The 14,757-nt window shown below is 39.0% G+C and overlaps 1 protein-coding gene across 1 annotated transcript in view; it reads left to right on the top strand.

Moving 5' to 3' along the window:
- hnf4b (hepatic nuclear factor 4, beta) overlaps positions 1-14,223 on the top strand; it is a 58,560-nt gene extending 44,337 nt beyond the window's left edge. Inside the window, 12 exon segments of the mRNA XM_078258634.1 lie at positions 6,652-6,752; positions 7,112-7,160; positions 7,163-7,263; positions 7,446-7,545; positions 7,697-7,725; positions 7,728-7,805; positions 7,807-7,846; positions 9,507-9,585; positions 9,587-9,631; positions 9,633-9,757; positions 11,238-11,306; positions 14,150-14,223. Coding sequence (XP_078114760.1) covers positions 6,652-6,752; positions 7,112-7,160; positions 7,163-7,263; positions 7,446-7,545; positions 7,697-7,725; positions 7,728-7,805; positions 7,807-7,846; positions 9,507-9,585; positions 9,587-9,631; positions 9,633-9,757; positions 11,238-11,306; positions 14,150-14,223 — 890 coding nt within the window.
- The last annotated feature ends 534 nt before the right edge of the window (positions 14,224-14,757 follow it).

Here is a 14,757-nt window from a genome sequence, read left to right on the forward strand (position 1 = left end):
AATGTGTCAAACCTTGTTTGGACTGGAGAAATGCTCCACCGAAAATGCTCTTATCTAAAGAGCAGATATTTCCAGAATATTTCATTTTATTTATTTACTGTTTTCTAACCTGTATCTGTTATGCAGCACTCCTGTCTTTTGTTTCTACGGTAATTCTGGAAAAGCATACATTATTTATGTGAGTGAGGGTCACACTTGGAGCTGGTCAGAGCCAGTCAGAGCCCAGAGATTGCCAGGCAGACAATATGTCAGGGCAGGGGAGAGGGCTTGAGAAGAGGCGTGATAAATTACTAGACAATGGATTTTGCTCTGTTTATGAATGTCCTAGTCTTTATGTGTACCTGCATCTATCTTTTAAAACTGCATTCTGTGATGAATACAGAACATCTAACTTTGCTGTTTAGGCACATTGCAGGCTTTAATGTTTTCTTTATTTTAGCTTGTAGTTTAGTAGGTTTTGGCCAGATTTGTTGTACTCTCTCACCCTCTAGTGGACAGAGAAAATTCTGTCTTGTCATTTGTTCTGAATGATTCATCTGTAAGACTGATTTCCTCATCCACAGTGAATCAATCAATACAGATGGACAGAATTAAATGTAACAGTTTTTGTTGCAATTGATTAATACCATATTCAATCAAAACAAATTGTTAAGAGTTTAAAAGAGGAAATTAAAAGTTTAAGAGTTGAAAACATTTGTAGTTAGTTGCAGTACATAGTTCATGGCATCACATATCTTTTATTGTGAAGGTGATGTTTTTAGATTCACAAGCCAGACAATCAATATTCATGAGCCATTTTTTACCCTTGCCTGTTATAATCTCACAGAGCAGGAAGCCTATTCTGCAGCCCTCATACTGTAGTCTTTGAGGTTCTGATGATCTATCAATCACCTAGACTAAGCTTGGGTGTGCGAGCCACTGCCAGGGGAGGTCTGACCTGCGGCCTAGCGTGACATTCAAGGAAGGAGTTCTACTCACCCAGGAAATCCCATTACACCAAAGTGTGATGGATATCAGTACTGGGAAAGCTCATATGTGGTCTGACATATAATTTGTTATAATTTGTAAAAAAAAAAAAAAAAAAAGAAAGAAAAAAAAAAAAAAGAAGAAACAAGTATGACCATGTTCACCTTTATCCCTGTCTTTCACTTTTTTTAAACTCTGCCCCAATACATGCGCACTATCTGATATTCTTAAGGTCTAGAACACAAGGTACATCTTTGTTGTGGTTGAGGTCATATAGGTTACTGAGATAATGAATTGGGAATTTTAATTAAATAAAATATTCAAAAAACATAATGTTGTAACACTAGATTAGTACACAGAAAGTGAACATAGTCATCTAGAAATTAACAATGACATCTTTTTTTTCTTCCTAAACCTGACCATAATTTACTGTCTTTACCACAAAGAGAATAAATACAAACAACCTATTCACGTTTTCAATGAATGAATAATAAATGCACCATGGTGAATTGTTTACAGTATGTTTTCTGAATGGCATTTCTCAAATGTAACATGGCATTTATAAGAATGCTGAGTGAATAGTTTTGCTAAGCCATAATGGCTTTTCTGGAGATTCAGGTGTGATTGAACAGAAAGCCAAACTATCTTGAATATTTATGTTTTCTGAATCAAAAAGGTATTAGATTAGATTTATTTGTCAACACCAGTGCTGATCAATAACACCAAATATATGATGACATGCTACTTTTGGGCAAAGGTGAAAAATGGATTGAAATCCCTCGCCATCATAAAAAAAGTAAAATACTCTTTATCAACACTATGGAGACCCAAAAAAAGTGTACACACTGTAAGCAAATGTCACCTGAACCCCCTGCGATGGTATTGTACAATACACACAATATCACTTACCTTAAAACTAAAGGTATTAATCAGGCATCTTCCGTACTCTTATCAAGAGTCTCCCACTGTGTTTGTTTGTGCTTCATCACTCTTCTGTGCCATATTGATTGTCCAAGGTAAGAGAATACCATGTAAATCTGCAGCTAAAATTCAATTAGACATCCCAGCATGCAACCTTTGGACTTGTCCTTGTCTTTTTTTGATGACATTTGTCTTCCTAATACAATTAAGTAGTCATGAATGTATTGTGCAACATATTGTGCAACATTCAAGTCACATCTTTCTTACAGGTCTTCTCGGTTTACCTGTCTCTGAACTCTCCTCGGCCTTTATATGCTTTACTGATAAGAAACACGCAGACAGTGGACCAAATTTCAATACTGGAGAGGACCAGCACACAGCAGCTTTTTAACTCACCACAAAAATGTTAAACGTGACATGTGAAGAAGTTCAACACCAGAAAAAAACAAAAGCTGCCAAAAAGGAAGAAGGAAAGGTATCTACACATGGGATACCTGTGACAAAAAGGAACTGAGCTGAATGCATGATCTGGAAGTCACTGTGAATATTGGTGGAGATTTGCATATCAACCAGTCTCAAAACCCTTCAAACCACAGAGCCTAATCAGAACCACAAAGCTTACTGGGACTATCCTTAAACTGGAGTACACTCATTGCAGCACAGACACTGAACATTTAAACAGCATGATGATGATACCACTACAAACAAATAATATAGTAGTATGTATAATATGATGAGAAAAACTTAACCTATATCACTTTGGTCTACAAGCCTAGGCCAAGCTGAGTGTCATCAGCTATCACTCCACAAAATGCTGACATTGTAGCAATGATTATTTTCAGAAAAAGACACCATGTTGGAATAACATGAGTTTAGGGCTGAAACTAATGGTTATTTTCATTGATCCACTGATTGATTTCTTTGCTCTCAAACTGTCAACCTGTGGCCATTGGTCTACAAAATCTAAGGATAGTTTACAATAATATGATTACAGTTGAGAAACTGGAAACATTCTGGAAACAAGCATTTTTGCTTAAGAAATAATTTAAACAATAAATCAATGATCAAAGTAGTTGCACGTTAATTTTCTGTCTTTCGACTTTTTCAGCAGTCTACAAGGTTACATTCTGATCTAATTTCCTTCATAATAGTATCCTCTGTCAGCATTATAATTAGGGCTAAGTTGAATCAGGCCCTTCTTCCTTGCCACTTTAAATGAAGAAGCTTTACCAACAGGCTGCTCTTCAAATCCAGATAACTGCAAGGCAAATGTATTCTAATCTCTTAATTCAATCTAACTGATCCTTGACCACGGAAAGCATTTCCCTTGTTAAATTGTAATCCCTAGCTGCTTCATCTCCCTAAACTAAATATGCAATTTACATACATTATAGACTGCAGTCTGTACAGTGCGAGCAGTGCAGGAACACTGCACCATCAATGTATATTTTGATGGTCAGTGCTTTTAAGAGAGACAATCCTGCAGGAATCAAACAGGCAGGATGCAATTTAGAGCAACACGGAAGGAGAATAATTCAGGCAGAGCGCCCACTGTAAAATTAGTCAGAGGAGCATAGTGGACTTTGGCGTGCTGCTGACCTCTAACTGCTTTAATTAAATGGGGAGTTTCCTCTTCCTCCTGAGTAATAAGTAGCAGTGCTCCTCCGAGGCCCATGGCATTGGCAGCCACATAGAGCAGTGATATCTCTACCTATAACCCTGTTTTTATTATCATCACCACTGCTCCTGCCAGACCTATTAAACAGTGCACAGCTGTTTCATAAGGGACCGTAAATTCACAATCAATACGTTGCTGCAATGTTTCGTCCATGTACAAGGTTATTTCTGTTCGCAGAGGTGGAATACGATTCATTATGTGTCTTTGTTGATGAGAGGGATCATGAATGATCGTCCCTGTCAAGGTGCCTGTCTGCTCCATACAAAGCTGATGTTCTCTTAGCTACGTGATCTGTCTCAGATACTTGTGGAGTTTATTAGATTACACTCAGAGGTATTTATTTATTCATTAGCAACCAAATAAAAGAGGTCCATGTCTTAAAGGTCATAGAGAACCCCACTCCCTTGCAATACTAGGCTAATGTCTATCACTTGTCACTTATTCAAACTTTTTCCTCAGACATTTTCGCGTATACTGTATTTCTTGTGTGTCTACCATCTTTTAATTGACAGACTTGCCAGTGTCAGCACCCAGCTCATCACTGTCACAGCCTGATGGGGATATGACTCAGTGTTCCATATTATGCATAGACAGAGTCATAAACATGATCGTGCATTCAGCTGTGATGGCTGCAGGGGTTTCTTCAGGAGGAGCATTCACAACAGCTACACTTACAGCTGTGAGTTCCAGTATAGATCCTCCTCAATAAAACAGATCAGTATTCAACTACATTGTATTCATTTTATATCTTAATATCCACCTACATATTAGAGTAAAGTCTTGGTGACAGACAACCCACACCAGGAGCAATAATAATGCAATAATGGCGTTGAGAATAAAAATAAAGGTGTTTTATTCAAGTTGAAGTGACAAGTTATTCTGTGGTGTGAAAGTTATCACCCATTGTACAGTAGGGTGAGATAGACTTCTCTTACAGCAGTAATAGAAAAGCAACCTGGACGTCCTAGTCAGTGGGACCAGTCCAGGCATGGAAACAATAACAGATATAACGAAAGAGGACTCTAACGCAATGGTGAGATATAGCTGTAGGGTTGTATTTTCCCATGTGAGCAGTTGCTTGAGAGTAAATGTAAATGCTCAGGAACACAATATGATAAATTCCTAAACCCTCAACATTTGTAATTTTCTTTTACTGACAAATATTAAACAATTTTGATTTTACCCATCAAAGTCTGTTTATAGGCATTTAGGGAGTACTTCTGCATATGTGAATAAAAGTTGTATAAAGCCTTTTGTGTCTCCAGAGGGAGCTGTGTGAAGTCTGATCAATTGCCTCAAGTGACACAGTGTCAGTTGGGGTTGAAGACTACAAGTTTAAAAATGAAAACAAAATCTGGGAGTGAGGAATTAGAGAGAAGTAAGCTTACCAGACCTCTGTAGCAAACAGCAGTCACATTGCATTGTGGGTAATGTAGTCACCAGGTTTGGGGCAAGGGTTCGCTTCTCCTCGGAACGCATAGCTCCTATGGCGCCATTTTGATGCTAACAAGCCATCACCTCCCATTAGCATTCCATTGACTGACATTCATTTTGGCGCCACTTTGACAGCAAATAACTTTACATCTGAAGCGTTTAAAGACTTTATTTGTCCATTGTTTATTTCTAAAGAAACACGACAATGTATAAAAGGCTCCATTACCTTGTACCTCACGTTATGGCTCCATATCAGGCGTTTTTGTAAAAATAGGCTAACGATTGTGTCATAACCATGTGACTTACTGTCGCACAGTAGAGAAATTACCGTACAGTACAGGAGAAGCTTGCAGGCAGTTTCGACTCACATTAGCTGTTTAAGTTTAATTACTAATGTTAACTAGCATTTTAGTTAGCAATAATTAGCCTGTGCCTATGTTATCTCCTTACATATACCTACGCTCTCAGTCTCTGCAAGATTCGGAATGATTGAGATTTCTCTTGGCACAGCTACCAGAAGACTTAGAACTTTCAGACAGGTTGCTCACGTCACATTTACGTCTTCAAGCTCGTCATTTTGCACTTAACTGTTTACTTCTGATGTTCCACAGAAGATTCATTTGGGACATTGTCATGCAGGACCATGTCAGTGAAGCACAGAGGGGGCTTCCCGCTCCCAGTTTGATTAATATGCTCTTGATTAGTTGCTGAGAGGACAGCTGATGACTGATTACTCTGACACTCGTCCTGTTGTCTGACTTTGTAGAGCCATATTGGAATCAGTCTGACTGAGGCCGTACAGATTGATTGTCTTTAATCAGACGCTCCTCTACAAAACCTAATCCACACCATCAAGAATCCAGGCACCCACACTCACTTTTTATTGTCAGCAGCAAATGTAGGAGGCTGCTGTCAACATCAGAATATCAAATCAAGATATATCAAATAAAGATAGGTCTACACAACAGGATTAAAACATAACCTTCTACAACTTTGTTTGCATGTACTTCATACTTCAAAGGGTGTCTCAGAAAAGGTTTATTCCATATTTGTCTTCTCTCTAAACATCACTTTTTTCAGGGAGAGTCAGAGACAGAGGAGAGAAATAATGTTACAGATTTTTTCCATCAGTAATATAAATAAAACCTTTGGTCACTATTTGTTACTCTTAAGTCACGTTATTTATCAGCCCAATATACAGCATAAAATGTTAATGAAAATCTAGGTTTCTTGAACCTTTCATTACAATGTAGAAGATACACTTTACTACCCATTCAAATCACATCGCATCAACTCCCCAATCATTTCACATTAAAGAGAAGCAATATTTAATAACATACCACTACCATACTACTACCATCCTGAAACAAATACACTCAAATCCTAAAAAAAAAGAAAGTTTTTCTCTCTAATTCTGCCATATTTGTGAAGTAGGCAACATTAGGCATGGCTAATGTTAGGCATGGCAAATGTTGGCGTGAACAGCAACTCCAATGTCACAAAGAATAGAGGGACCTTGTGGAGGCAAAGAGAAGGTCTTTTCTTTCGGAAGATGTTTACTGCCGATGTGAGTAGAAAAGTGGAGAGCAGAGGTGAAGTCAGGAGAAGCCAAGAAACTTCTCTGGTGGTTCTTTCCTCTCTTTAATCTCCAGCTGCTCAGAATGAGAGAGACCACAGTCACAGAGCCAAGAGCCAGACAGTGGGCACTCTGTCCATCAGTGTGCTTCTGCGGGCAGAGGCCAGTGTGCAACAGGTAACACGCTGTTGTTTAAGATCTCAGATACAAAGTTCTGTAACCGAAATTTATACTTTACATAAATAGTATCATGTAGATGAGAGCCAGAGAGATATGTGGTTTATTTAAGACAGGCAGCCATTCAATTCTGTGGAGGTTCTAGCTGTAGGCTGGATTCAGTTGCTTGTTAGAAATGACAATATTGCTGAGGGACCCCATCTTATCATAGCCCATTTGATTGCATCAGATCTAGGATTGTGTGCAGATGTTCAATTACCTTCAAATGCATAATTATGTGTATGCATAAAATTCCCATTCCCACCTTGCAGTATCACCTGAGCCCACTGCGAACTCACATTATGCTTTGCTGCTCTCAGTTCCCAGTTCTGGTCTCACCTGGGAGTCATGACATCAACACCAGAAAGACAGTGTGGAAGATGTGTTCAAGTCCATGAAGCAGCAACTCCTCCTGCTGGCAGAATGGGCAAAACACATCCCAAAGTTTTGTAGCGTCTCGGTAGATGACAGTGTATGAAGGGGACCAAATACCTAAGGTAGTTTTTATTTTGTCAATGCAGATTAATGTAACAGCAGCTGACTTTACACTTTGTTTCACAAAGTGTTTACATTTGTCAGTTCAGGTTGATGCTTTGGTTGACTAGCCATGTGCAGCTGTATGTGACGTATAAGCCTCTATAAGTCTGTGTGCAGGTAACTATGTTATGAACCCACTCTGCAGAACACCTTATCCTCTGACTTATCCTAGGCGCAGCAAGACGCTCTTTGCCTTATTACAATTTCATTCTTCTAGGTATGACATATAAAGCCTCCTACTGGTTGTGTCCTGCTGTAGTTCACTTTTACATTATGTGCCGAGGGGAACTATTTGTTTTAGGTATTGCATGTGTCTATCTTCATGTTCAAATTGCATATGAATGGCTTTGTTTATGGTTATTGAGCAGGTAATGACTTTGTGAGAAGTGCAGAGATACAGTAGATGTGTCCAGAGTGGCTTTCAGAATCCAAGAGGGGCTGGTCAAACCTCTCAGAAAGCTGGACATCACAGACAAATGAGTTTGCTCACCTCAGAACCATTGTCTTCTTTGCCCCAGGTCAGCCCAGTCAGTCTGTCAGCGCTGTGGAGATATCAGTCTGGCAATGCGAGACTAGTGAAAGGGTGACTGTGGGTTGTAATTTCTGTTATGCTACTTGACCTCATCCATTGCACCAGACAAGGAATACATTTCTTTTTAAATTTATTTTGGTTTAGTTTATTTTATTGGCCTTTTGCATCTGTAGTTTAGTCTGAGTGTTCTGGCTTCAGGGAGAATACTCTAATAATATCAGGATGTGGTGAGATCCTTGGCAGTCAGGTGGCTGCCTGCTGAACGTAATGGCCCATTTACCTGAGGTAATAATACTAGAGGCAGACTGGAGGACCCAAGGACTGGATAGATTCAACTCTGCCCCACAGCCCAGCAAAATATGACACCATAGGTTTTGGGTTTTGGTTTTATTATCACAGACCTTTTCTTCAAACATATTTTCATCTCCTTAAAAAGTTTTTACTTCACTCTTGCTGTAAAAAAAATACTAGTGTATTATTTTCTATTATGCCCGTTATACCTTGCTGTTCTGTAACTGACATACAAAGTGAGTCTTAAATTAAATAATAAGTTCTGTCAGATACATATTATATATATGACATGATTAATACATAGTTCACTTATGGGCAAAATACCAGACAAATGATTGCTAATTATAAGACCAGGAGAGAGATGATGACCTATATAGGGAGTTCTCTGTTCTGTCTGCCATAACTGGTAACAAAGCTAATCCATAATATAGAAGTTGTTTTAAGACGTCTGCACAACGGCAAAAACAAATCGCATACCATAGCTTTAATGTAATAGTTTTTTTTGGCATCCTGTAAATATGTTATTTGAAATTATATCAAGGTGGCCAAAGAAACTACTTTGGCTCGTTGATAATACATTTGATTTCATAAGATTTCCTATTGGCTAACAGAGCAAAACAAAGATGCCTGTAGTACTCTCCAAACATTAGTAATTATTAATCTTCTGCAAAGAGCTAAATCCCATTTTATGAACCAAAGCTAAAATTTCCCTGGTCTGTTTTCTTACAGTCTGCCAGAAAAGAGCCTGAGTCTTGCTGCCTTGTTTTTTTCCTGTTAAAAAAAATGCTTGGTTTGGCTAGAAAATAAATTATTATTTTTTAAATAGCAAGTTATAGTCATCAGGAAATACTCTTGCCCGTAGAAAGACTGGATAAGGGATGTGAGGGCAGTGTAGAGAATTATAATCTGTGATCTCAACAACTCATTACTACATTATCCGTCACCCGCTATCTTCTATGGAGAAAAAGATGCCTCACAATGGCATACTAGCAAATGCACAGGACTCTCTCAACTCTCTCATTGGCTATAGTGACTGATTATTCAAACAATGTAAAACCAAAAATGATGCAATAACAGACACATCTCTGAACTTCTGCACCTGCAAAAGGTTATACCTACTTTTTGTTGTCTTATGAAATTATATTAAAGTGCATTAAACCTTATATCTTTATTATCACTCATTCAACAATCATATTTTTGTCTAACTGATCTTATCTACATCTCATTGCCTTTCTTTTGCTCATTGTTATTGTTAACAATTCCTTGATAAAATTTAACGTAAGTGCATTCATAGCCTTTTCTTTACAGTGTATGCTCTCCTCTTTAGTGTATGTCCTCTTACCTTCATCTTGCAGACTGTTGGAGTTTGGAGAGTCCTCAGAGGGTTCGACAGCTGTGTTTTCAGGCCCATCTGCTGCTACAACAAGCAACCTGTGCAGGGGAGGTTTGGGGAGCTCCTGTTGATCCTTTCACCCCTGCAGTTTGGCCTGGCAAATGGTGGAGACTCTCCACTTAGCACAGCTGCTGGGCGAAAGCAGAATGGACAACATGCTGCAGGGGATGCTGCTGGGGGAGGGAGTCAAAACAGGACAGGGATTGTGTACAGGTAGGGGACACTGCTGCAGTATTAACTCACAAGACATGTATTTAAATTATACAGTATGCTAAACTTTGAATTGTATGGAGCTTGTACTAACATTATCATCGAGACATTTCCATTATTTAGTTGAACATTCTAAAAACGTCACCTCCTTCATCTCTCATGTTTCAACATGAAAGCACTCACAAATTAACAACAGTTTTGAACGTGCACCTGTCTATAGAACAGTGTACAGTGGGGCAAAAAAGTATTTAGTCAGCCATCAATTGTGCAAGTTCTCCCACTTAAAAAGATGAGAGAGGCCTGTAATTTCCATCAGGGTACTACTATGAGAGACAAAATGAGAAAAAAAATCCAGAAAATCACATTGTAGGATTTTTAATGAATTTATTTGCAAATTCCTTGGGAAAATAAGTATTTGGTCACCTACAAACAAGCAAGATTTCTGGCTCTCACAGACCTGTAACTTCTTTTTTAAGAGGCTCCTCTGTCCTCCACTCGTTACCTGTATTAATGGCACCTGTTTGAATTTGTTATCAGTATAAAAGACATCTGTCCACAACTTCAAACAGTCACACTCCAAACTCCACTATGGCCAAGACCAAAGAGCTGTCAAAGGACACCAGAAACAAAATTGTAGACCTGCACCAGGCTGGGAAAACTGAATCTGCAATAGGTAAACAGCTTGGTGTGAAGAAATCAACTGTGGGCGCATAAGAAAATGGAAGACATACAAGACCACTAATAATCTCCCTCGATCCGGGGCTCCACGCAAGATCTCACCCCGTGGGGTCAAAATGATCACAACAACGGTGAGCAGAAATCCCAGAACCACACAGGGGGACCTAGTGAATGACCTGCAGAGAGCTGGGACCAAAGTAACAAAGGCTACCATCAGTAACACACTACGCCGTAAGTGAAGACTTACAGAAAACATTTGACCTCTGTCATTGCCAACAAAGGGTATATAACAAAGTATTGAGATTAACTTTTGTTATTGACCAAATACTTATTTTCCACCATAATTTGCAAATAAATTCATTAAAAATCCTACAATGTGATTTTCTGGATTTTTTTTGTGTACCTATGATGAAAATTACAGGCCTCTCTCATCTTTTTAATTGGGAGAACTTGCACAATTGGTGGCTGACTAAATACTTTTTTGCCCCACTGTATATTAAAGCAGAATTGATTTTTCAATGACTAACAAAGTAGATACAGTAGTCTTATCAAGCCCAACTGCGTTCTGTTATCAAAATAACAAACATATTCACCTCAGCATTTAGTGGATCTCACCTGACATTTATTTTCTTTAAATTGAAATGTATTGATAGCCACTGAACCCCTTATGTCCTATACTATTGCTGATGTCTGTCTGTCTGTCTGTCTCACACAGCTCTTTCAAGTGGCTTCCTTGCTGCCCCCACAGACTGGCACTGAGGTGTACAGACATGGTGATGCTGCCAATGTGCCCACTGCATACCAGTGGCACCTGTCCACACCAAGAAACACCTCAACAAGAACAACAACAACTTAACCAAGGAGTTGAGGGATGGTATGAGCTTGAGACAGACAGAACACAGACTAGCATATACACACGTCACACACAGCCACATACATACAGTGAACACATTTTACCCACTACTGGGGGGAAAAAACTAGTTTTGTTTACTTGGATACACAAGAGTGATGCTATAATCATTCTTCATTCAATAATGTATTTGAATCCAGTATTGTTCATTTGTCTGAAATGGGACACAAATAACATTCCACAAATCACAAACGGCACAGTAATAAAACTACTGACATACGGTATGCCAATAGGTTAACATTGCACTGAGCTATAACTAAGCATAACTGACTCATTCCTATCACATCAATGTGTTTGACTTGTACATGAAGCTGAAGTGAATGTCCCAGAAATTGTCAGCAGAGGGCGCACAAAGCCTGCTCTTTTCTTTGTTTAAAAAAAAAAACCTTCACTCATGTGGTCAAATGTTTGCCATGTCAGAATATAGAAATGGTTATATTTCAAGTAACAAGACCAAGTTGGGCATTGTAATCATTGCAAGGGTCATTTCACTATAGTGAGGATTTACACATTTGTATCACAACCATTTTGATGTACAGAACTCTAAGTGACATTAATCATAAGAAAACATTAGCTATCCTCTTTGGGTCTCTTGCTAAAGCCATCTTAATAGTGCAACCTTGATTCAAGAGCACTGGATGTGGATAGAGAGTTCACCTTGACAAGCATGAAATCACAGCGATGCGATGAGGGATGAGGGTGCTCAACAGCACAGAAGATCAGAGGGGCTGCAATGACTCAGTGTAACATGATGACAAAAGTGTGTTCTGTATAATGAAATCATTTCTCTTTCTAGCTACTCTGTCTGTTTTTATATCTTAATTACTAAATCCCTAAAATAATAGATACAGAAATTCATCCTTTATTCTCCCCTGAAGCCGATGGCAACCACATCCAATACAATGGGTATAATCTAAACAACACGTTGATTGCCAACTTCCCTCTTCTGAAGATTGAGTATTCATGCTTTCTTAACAAATACCCATGCATCACAGAAATTAGCTAAATAGTGACGTGTTCTCTTTCCATTTGAAACAGTGCTGTGGCATTTAGCCTGAACCAAATCAGTGGAGGAATGATGTTGAAAAAAGTCATATAACATTATATAATTCCATAAAGCTAAGTGGTTCAATGTAATGAGAGGGGGGGAAAGCTCCTCTACAGATGGTGGAAGACTTCTCAAAGTTTACATTTCACTGACTGGCATACATAGTTTTCTTGCTTTGTTTTTTATGTCAGTTGCATACAGAGCATTAGCTCATATAGACCAGCCAGATTCCACTCAACGGAAGAAAGACCTACTGCTGTAGCAATGGGACACTGCGGAGGACAGCATGGACAGATCAGCTCGAGAGTAATTGTACAGCTACAGCAATTTTAAAGAAAACAACCACATATAAGTATGAAAATATTTATATGGGATGCCAATTTATCACAAAGAACATTTCCAAAAGTTACCCATTGTTTAGCCTTTTCACATTTGGGATATTTTGCCTCTGTGTTTGTTTAGCTTTCTCTGGGTGCTCTCCGCTTTACTGCTACAACCCAAAAACATGCAATTCAAGTGGATTGCTTACTATAAATAGCCCGTACTGCAGGTGCTATATACATATGAGACAGATAACTGAATGTTACCTATATTTAGTTTTTTGTACAGCTGAACAGTGCATACGCTACAGTAAGTTCAAATTAAAAATAGTGTAGCAATTTAAAGTTTGATAGCAGAGAAGCTCTACTTTAAGAAAATATAACCTTCACCACAGGACTTATAATATTTGGTATAGTACCTTACAGTATTTGTCAAATATTTGTACGGTGGCCCTGAAGTGCAAACCATGGCATCAAATCCCACAGTGTGACAGCAAATCCCACAACATGACAGCAAATGCCACAACGCAACAGCAAATATTTGCTGTCGCATTGTAGCAAAATGGTGTCGTGTTGTGGCATTTGCTGTCGCATTGTTGAGATTTGCTGTCGTGTTGTTAGAATTGCTGTCGCGTTGTGGGATTTGCTGTCGCGTTGTGGGATTTGCTGTCGCGTTGTGAGATTTGCTGTCGCGTTGTGAGATTTGCTGTTGCGTTGTGGGATTTGCTGTCGCGTTGTGGGATTTGCTGTCACGTTGTGGGATTTGCTGTCACGTTGTGGGATTTGCTGCCATGGTTTGCACTTCAGGGCCACCGTAGTTTTGTGGTTTTATTGTGGCAGGAAACTTTGAAAAGGAGTAGACAGCCTCCTTTCATCTACAGCATCAACAAAATATTGAACTTCAGGTGCCGTTTCTCTCTCTCACACTCTCTCTCTCTCTCTCTCTCTCTCTCTCTCTCTCTCTTTCTCACACTCTCTCTCTATCAACCTCTTTCCTTTTACTACACAAAAAAGCAAAGCATAATATGACATTTCAAGCCAGGCCAGTGTTCCTTTGAAAAAAGATGTGTTATACCAAATAAGTAAACAAACTGTAATCATTATTAAAGGGGGCAGGTTAGGGACTGTACTCGCTCAGTCATATCTATCCGAATTGTCCAATAATTGACCTTGGATTGCTTATTATTGGCTAAAAGTTTGGTTTTGAACAAAGGTTGCTGTGAATTAAGCTCTCGTATCAAATATGTCATTTCTTTCTAGCTTACTACTCCTCAGATCAGAGAACAGAATGCGCCCACTTACCCACCACTCAGTAAACAGTAATTAGGCTTTCTAAACAGGAACATGAGAAAGTTGCAAATGGGCACCTTGTCATATTCAGGTTTCACTGTTTGTCACTGTTAACAGTGTTACTGCTGTGATGTTGGTTTCCTTCCCAGAGGCCTGCTGTGCTGGCAGTCTTATTGATCTGTCAAGCTCAGCAGAGAGCACAGTGTTCGGTGTTAAAAGCTGAACACTCGCTCTCAACTGTCAATGTCATCCTCCACATCCTGGGTGGAATGAGTCCAAAGGCAGGGGTTTTGTTTGTTCTGACGATGTTCTTTTACACAACAACTCTTTTTATTAGTTCCTCTTTCTGCATCACAGACCAGCTGTCTGTTGTGAATGTTTGAACCAGGACACTGCCAAACATCTTGGAACTCCTTGGGTATCTGGATATCTCAAGTATAATTATTACACAATCTCCAAATGCTGGCCACAGACCTGCTTGATTCTCTCTACTGAAGGGCATGAAGGTTTTAGCTATGCTACAGTATAATTGGATTATGCTAGTGTGGAAAGAGCGGGGAAACACTGACAACATCCAATCTGGGATCGTTAAAATCAAATTTGCTTCTGGCCAAGTGAATGGTAAGCAGTATAGATTACATGAAAAAAAACATCTTTCTAAATATACTGAGAACAGAATAAAAGAATATTGTGGTCACTAACATTTTCAAAGCAGTATTGTTCAGACTCGTTCCCACAGCTCACAATAACAATGGAA

This window comes from Sander vitreus, chromosome 1 (assembly GCF_031162955.1).
Source record: "Sander vitreus isolate 19-12246 chromosome 1, sanVit1, whole genome shotgun sequence".
Lineage (NCBI taxonomy): Eukaryota > Metazoa > Chordata > Actinopteri > Perciformes > Percidae > Sander > Sander vitreus.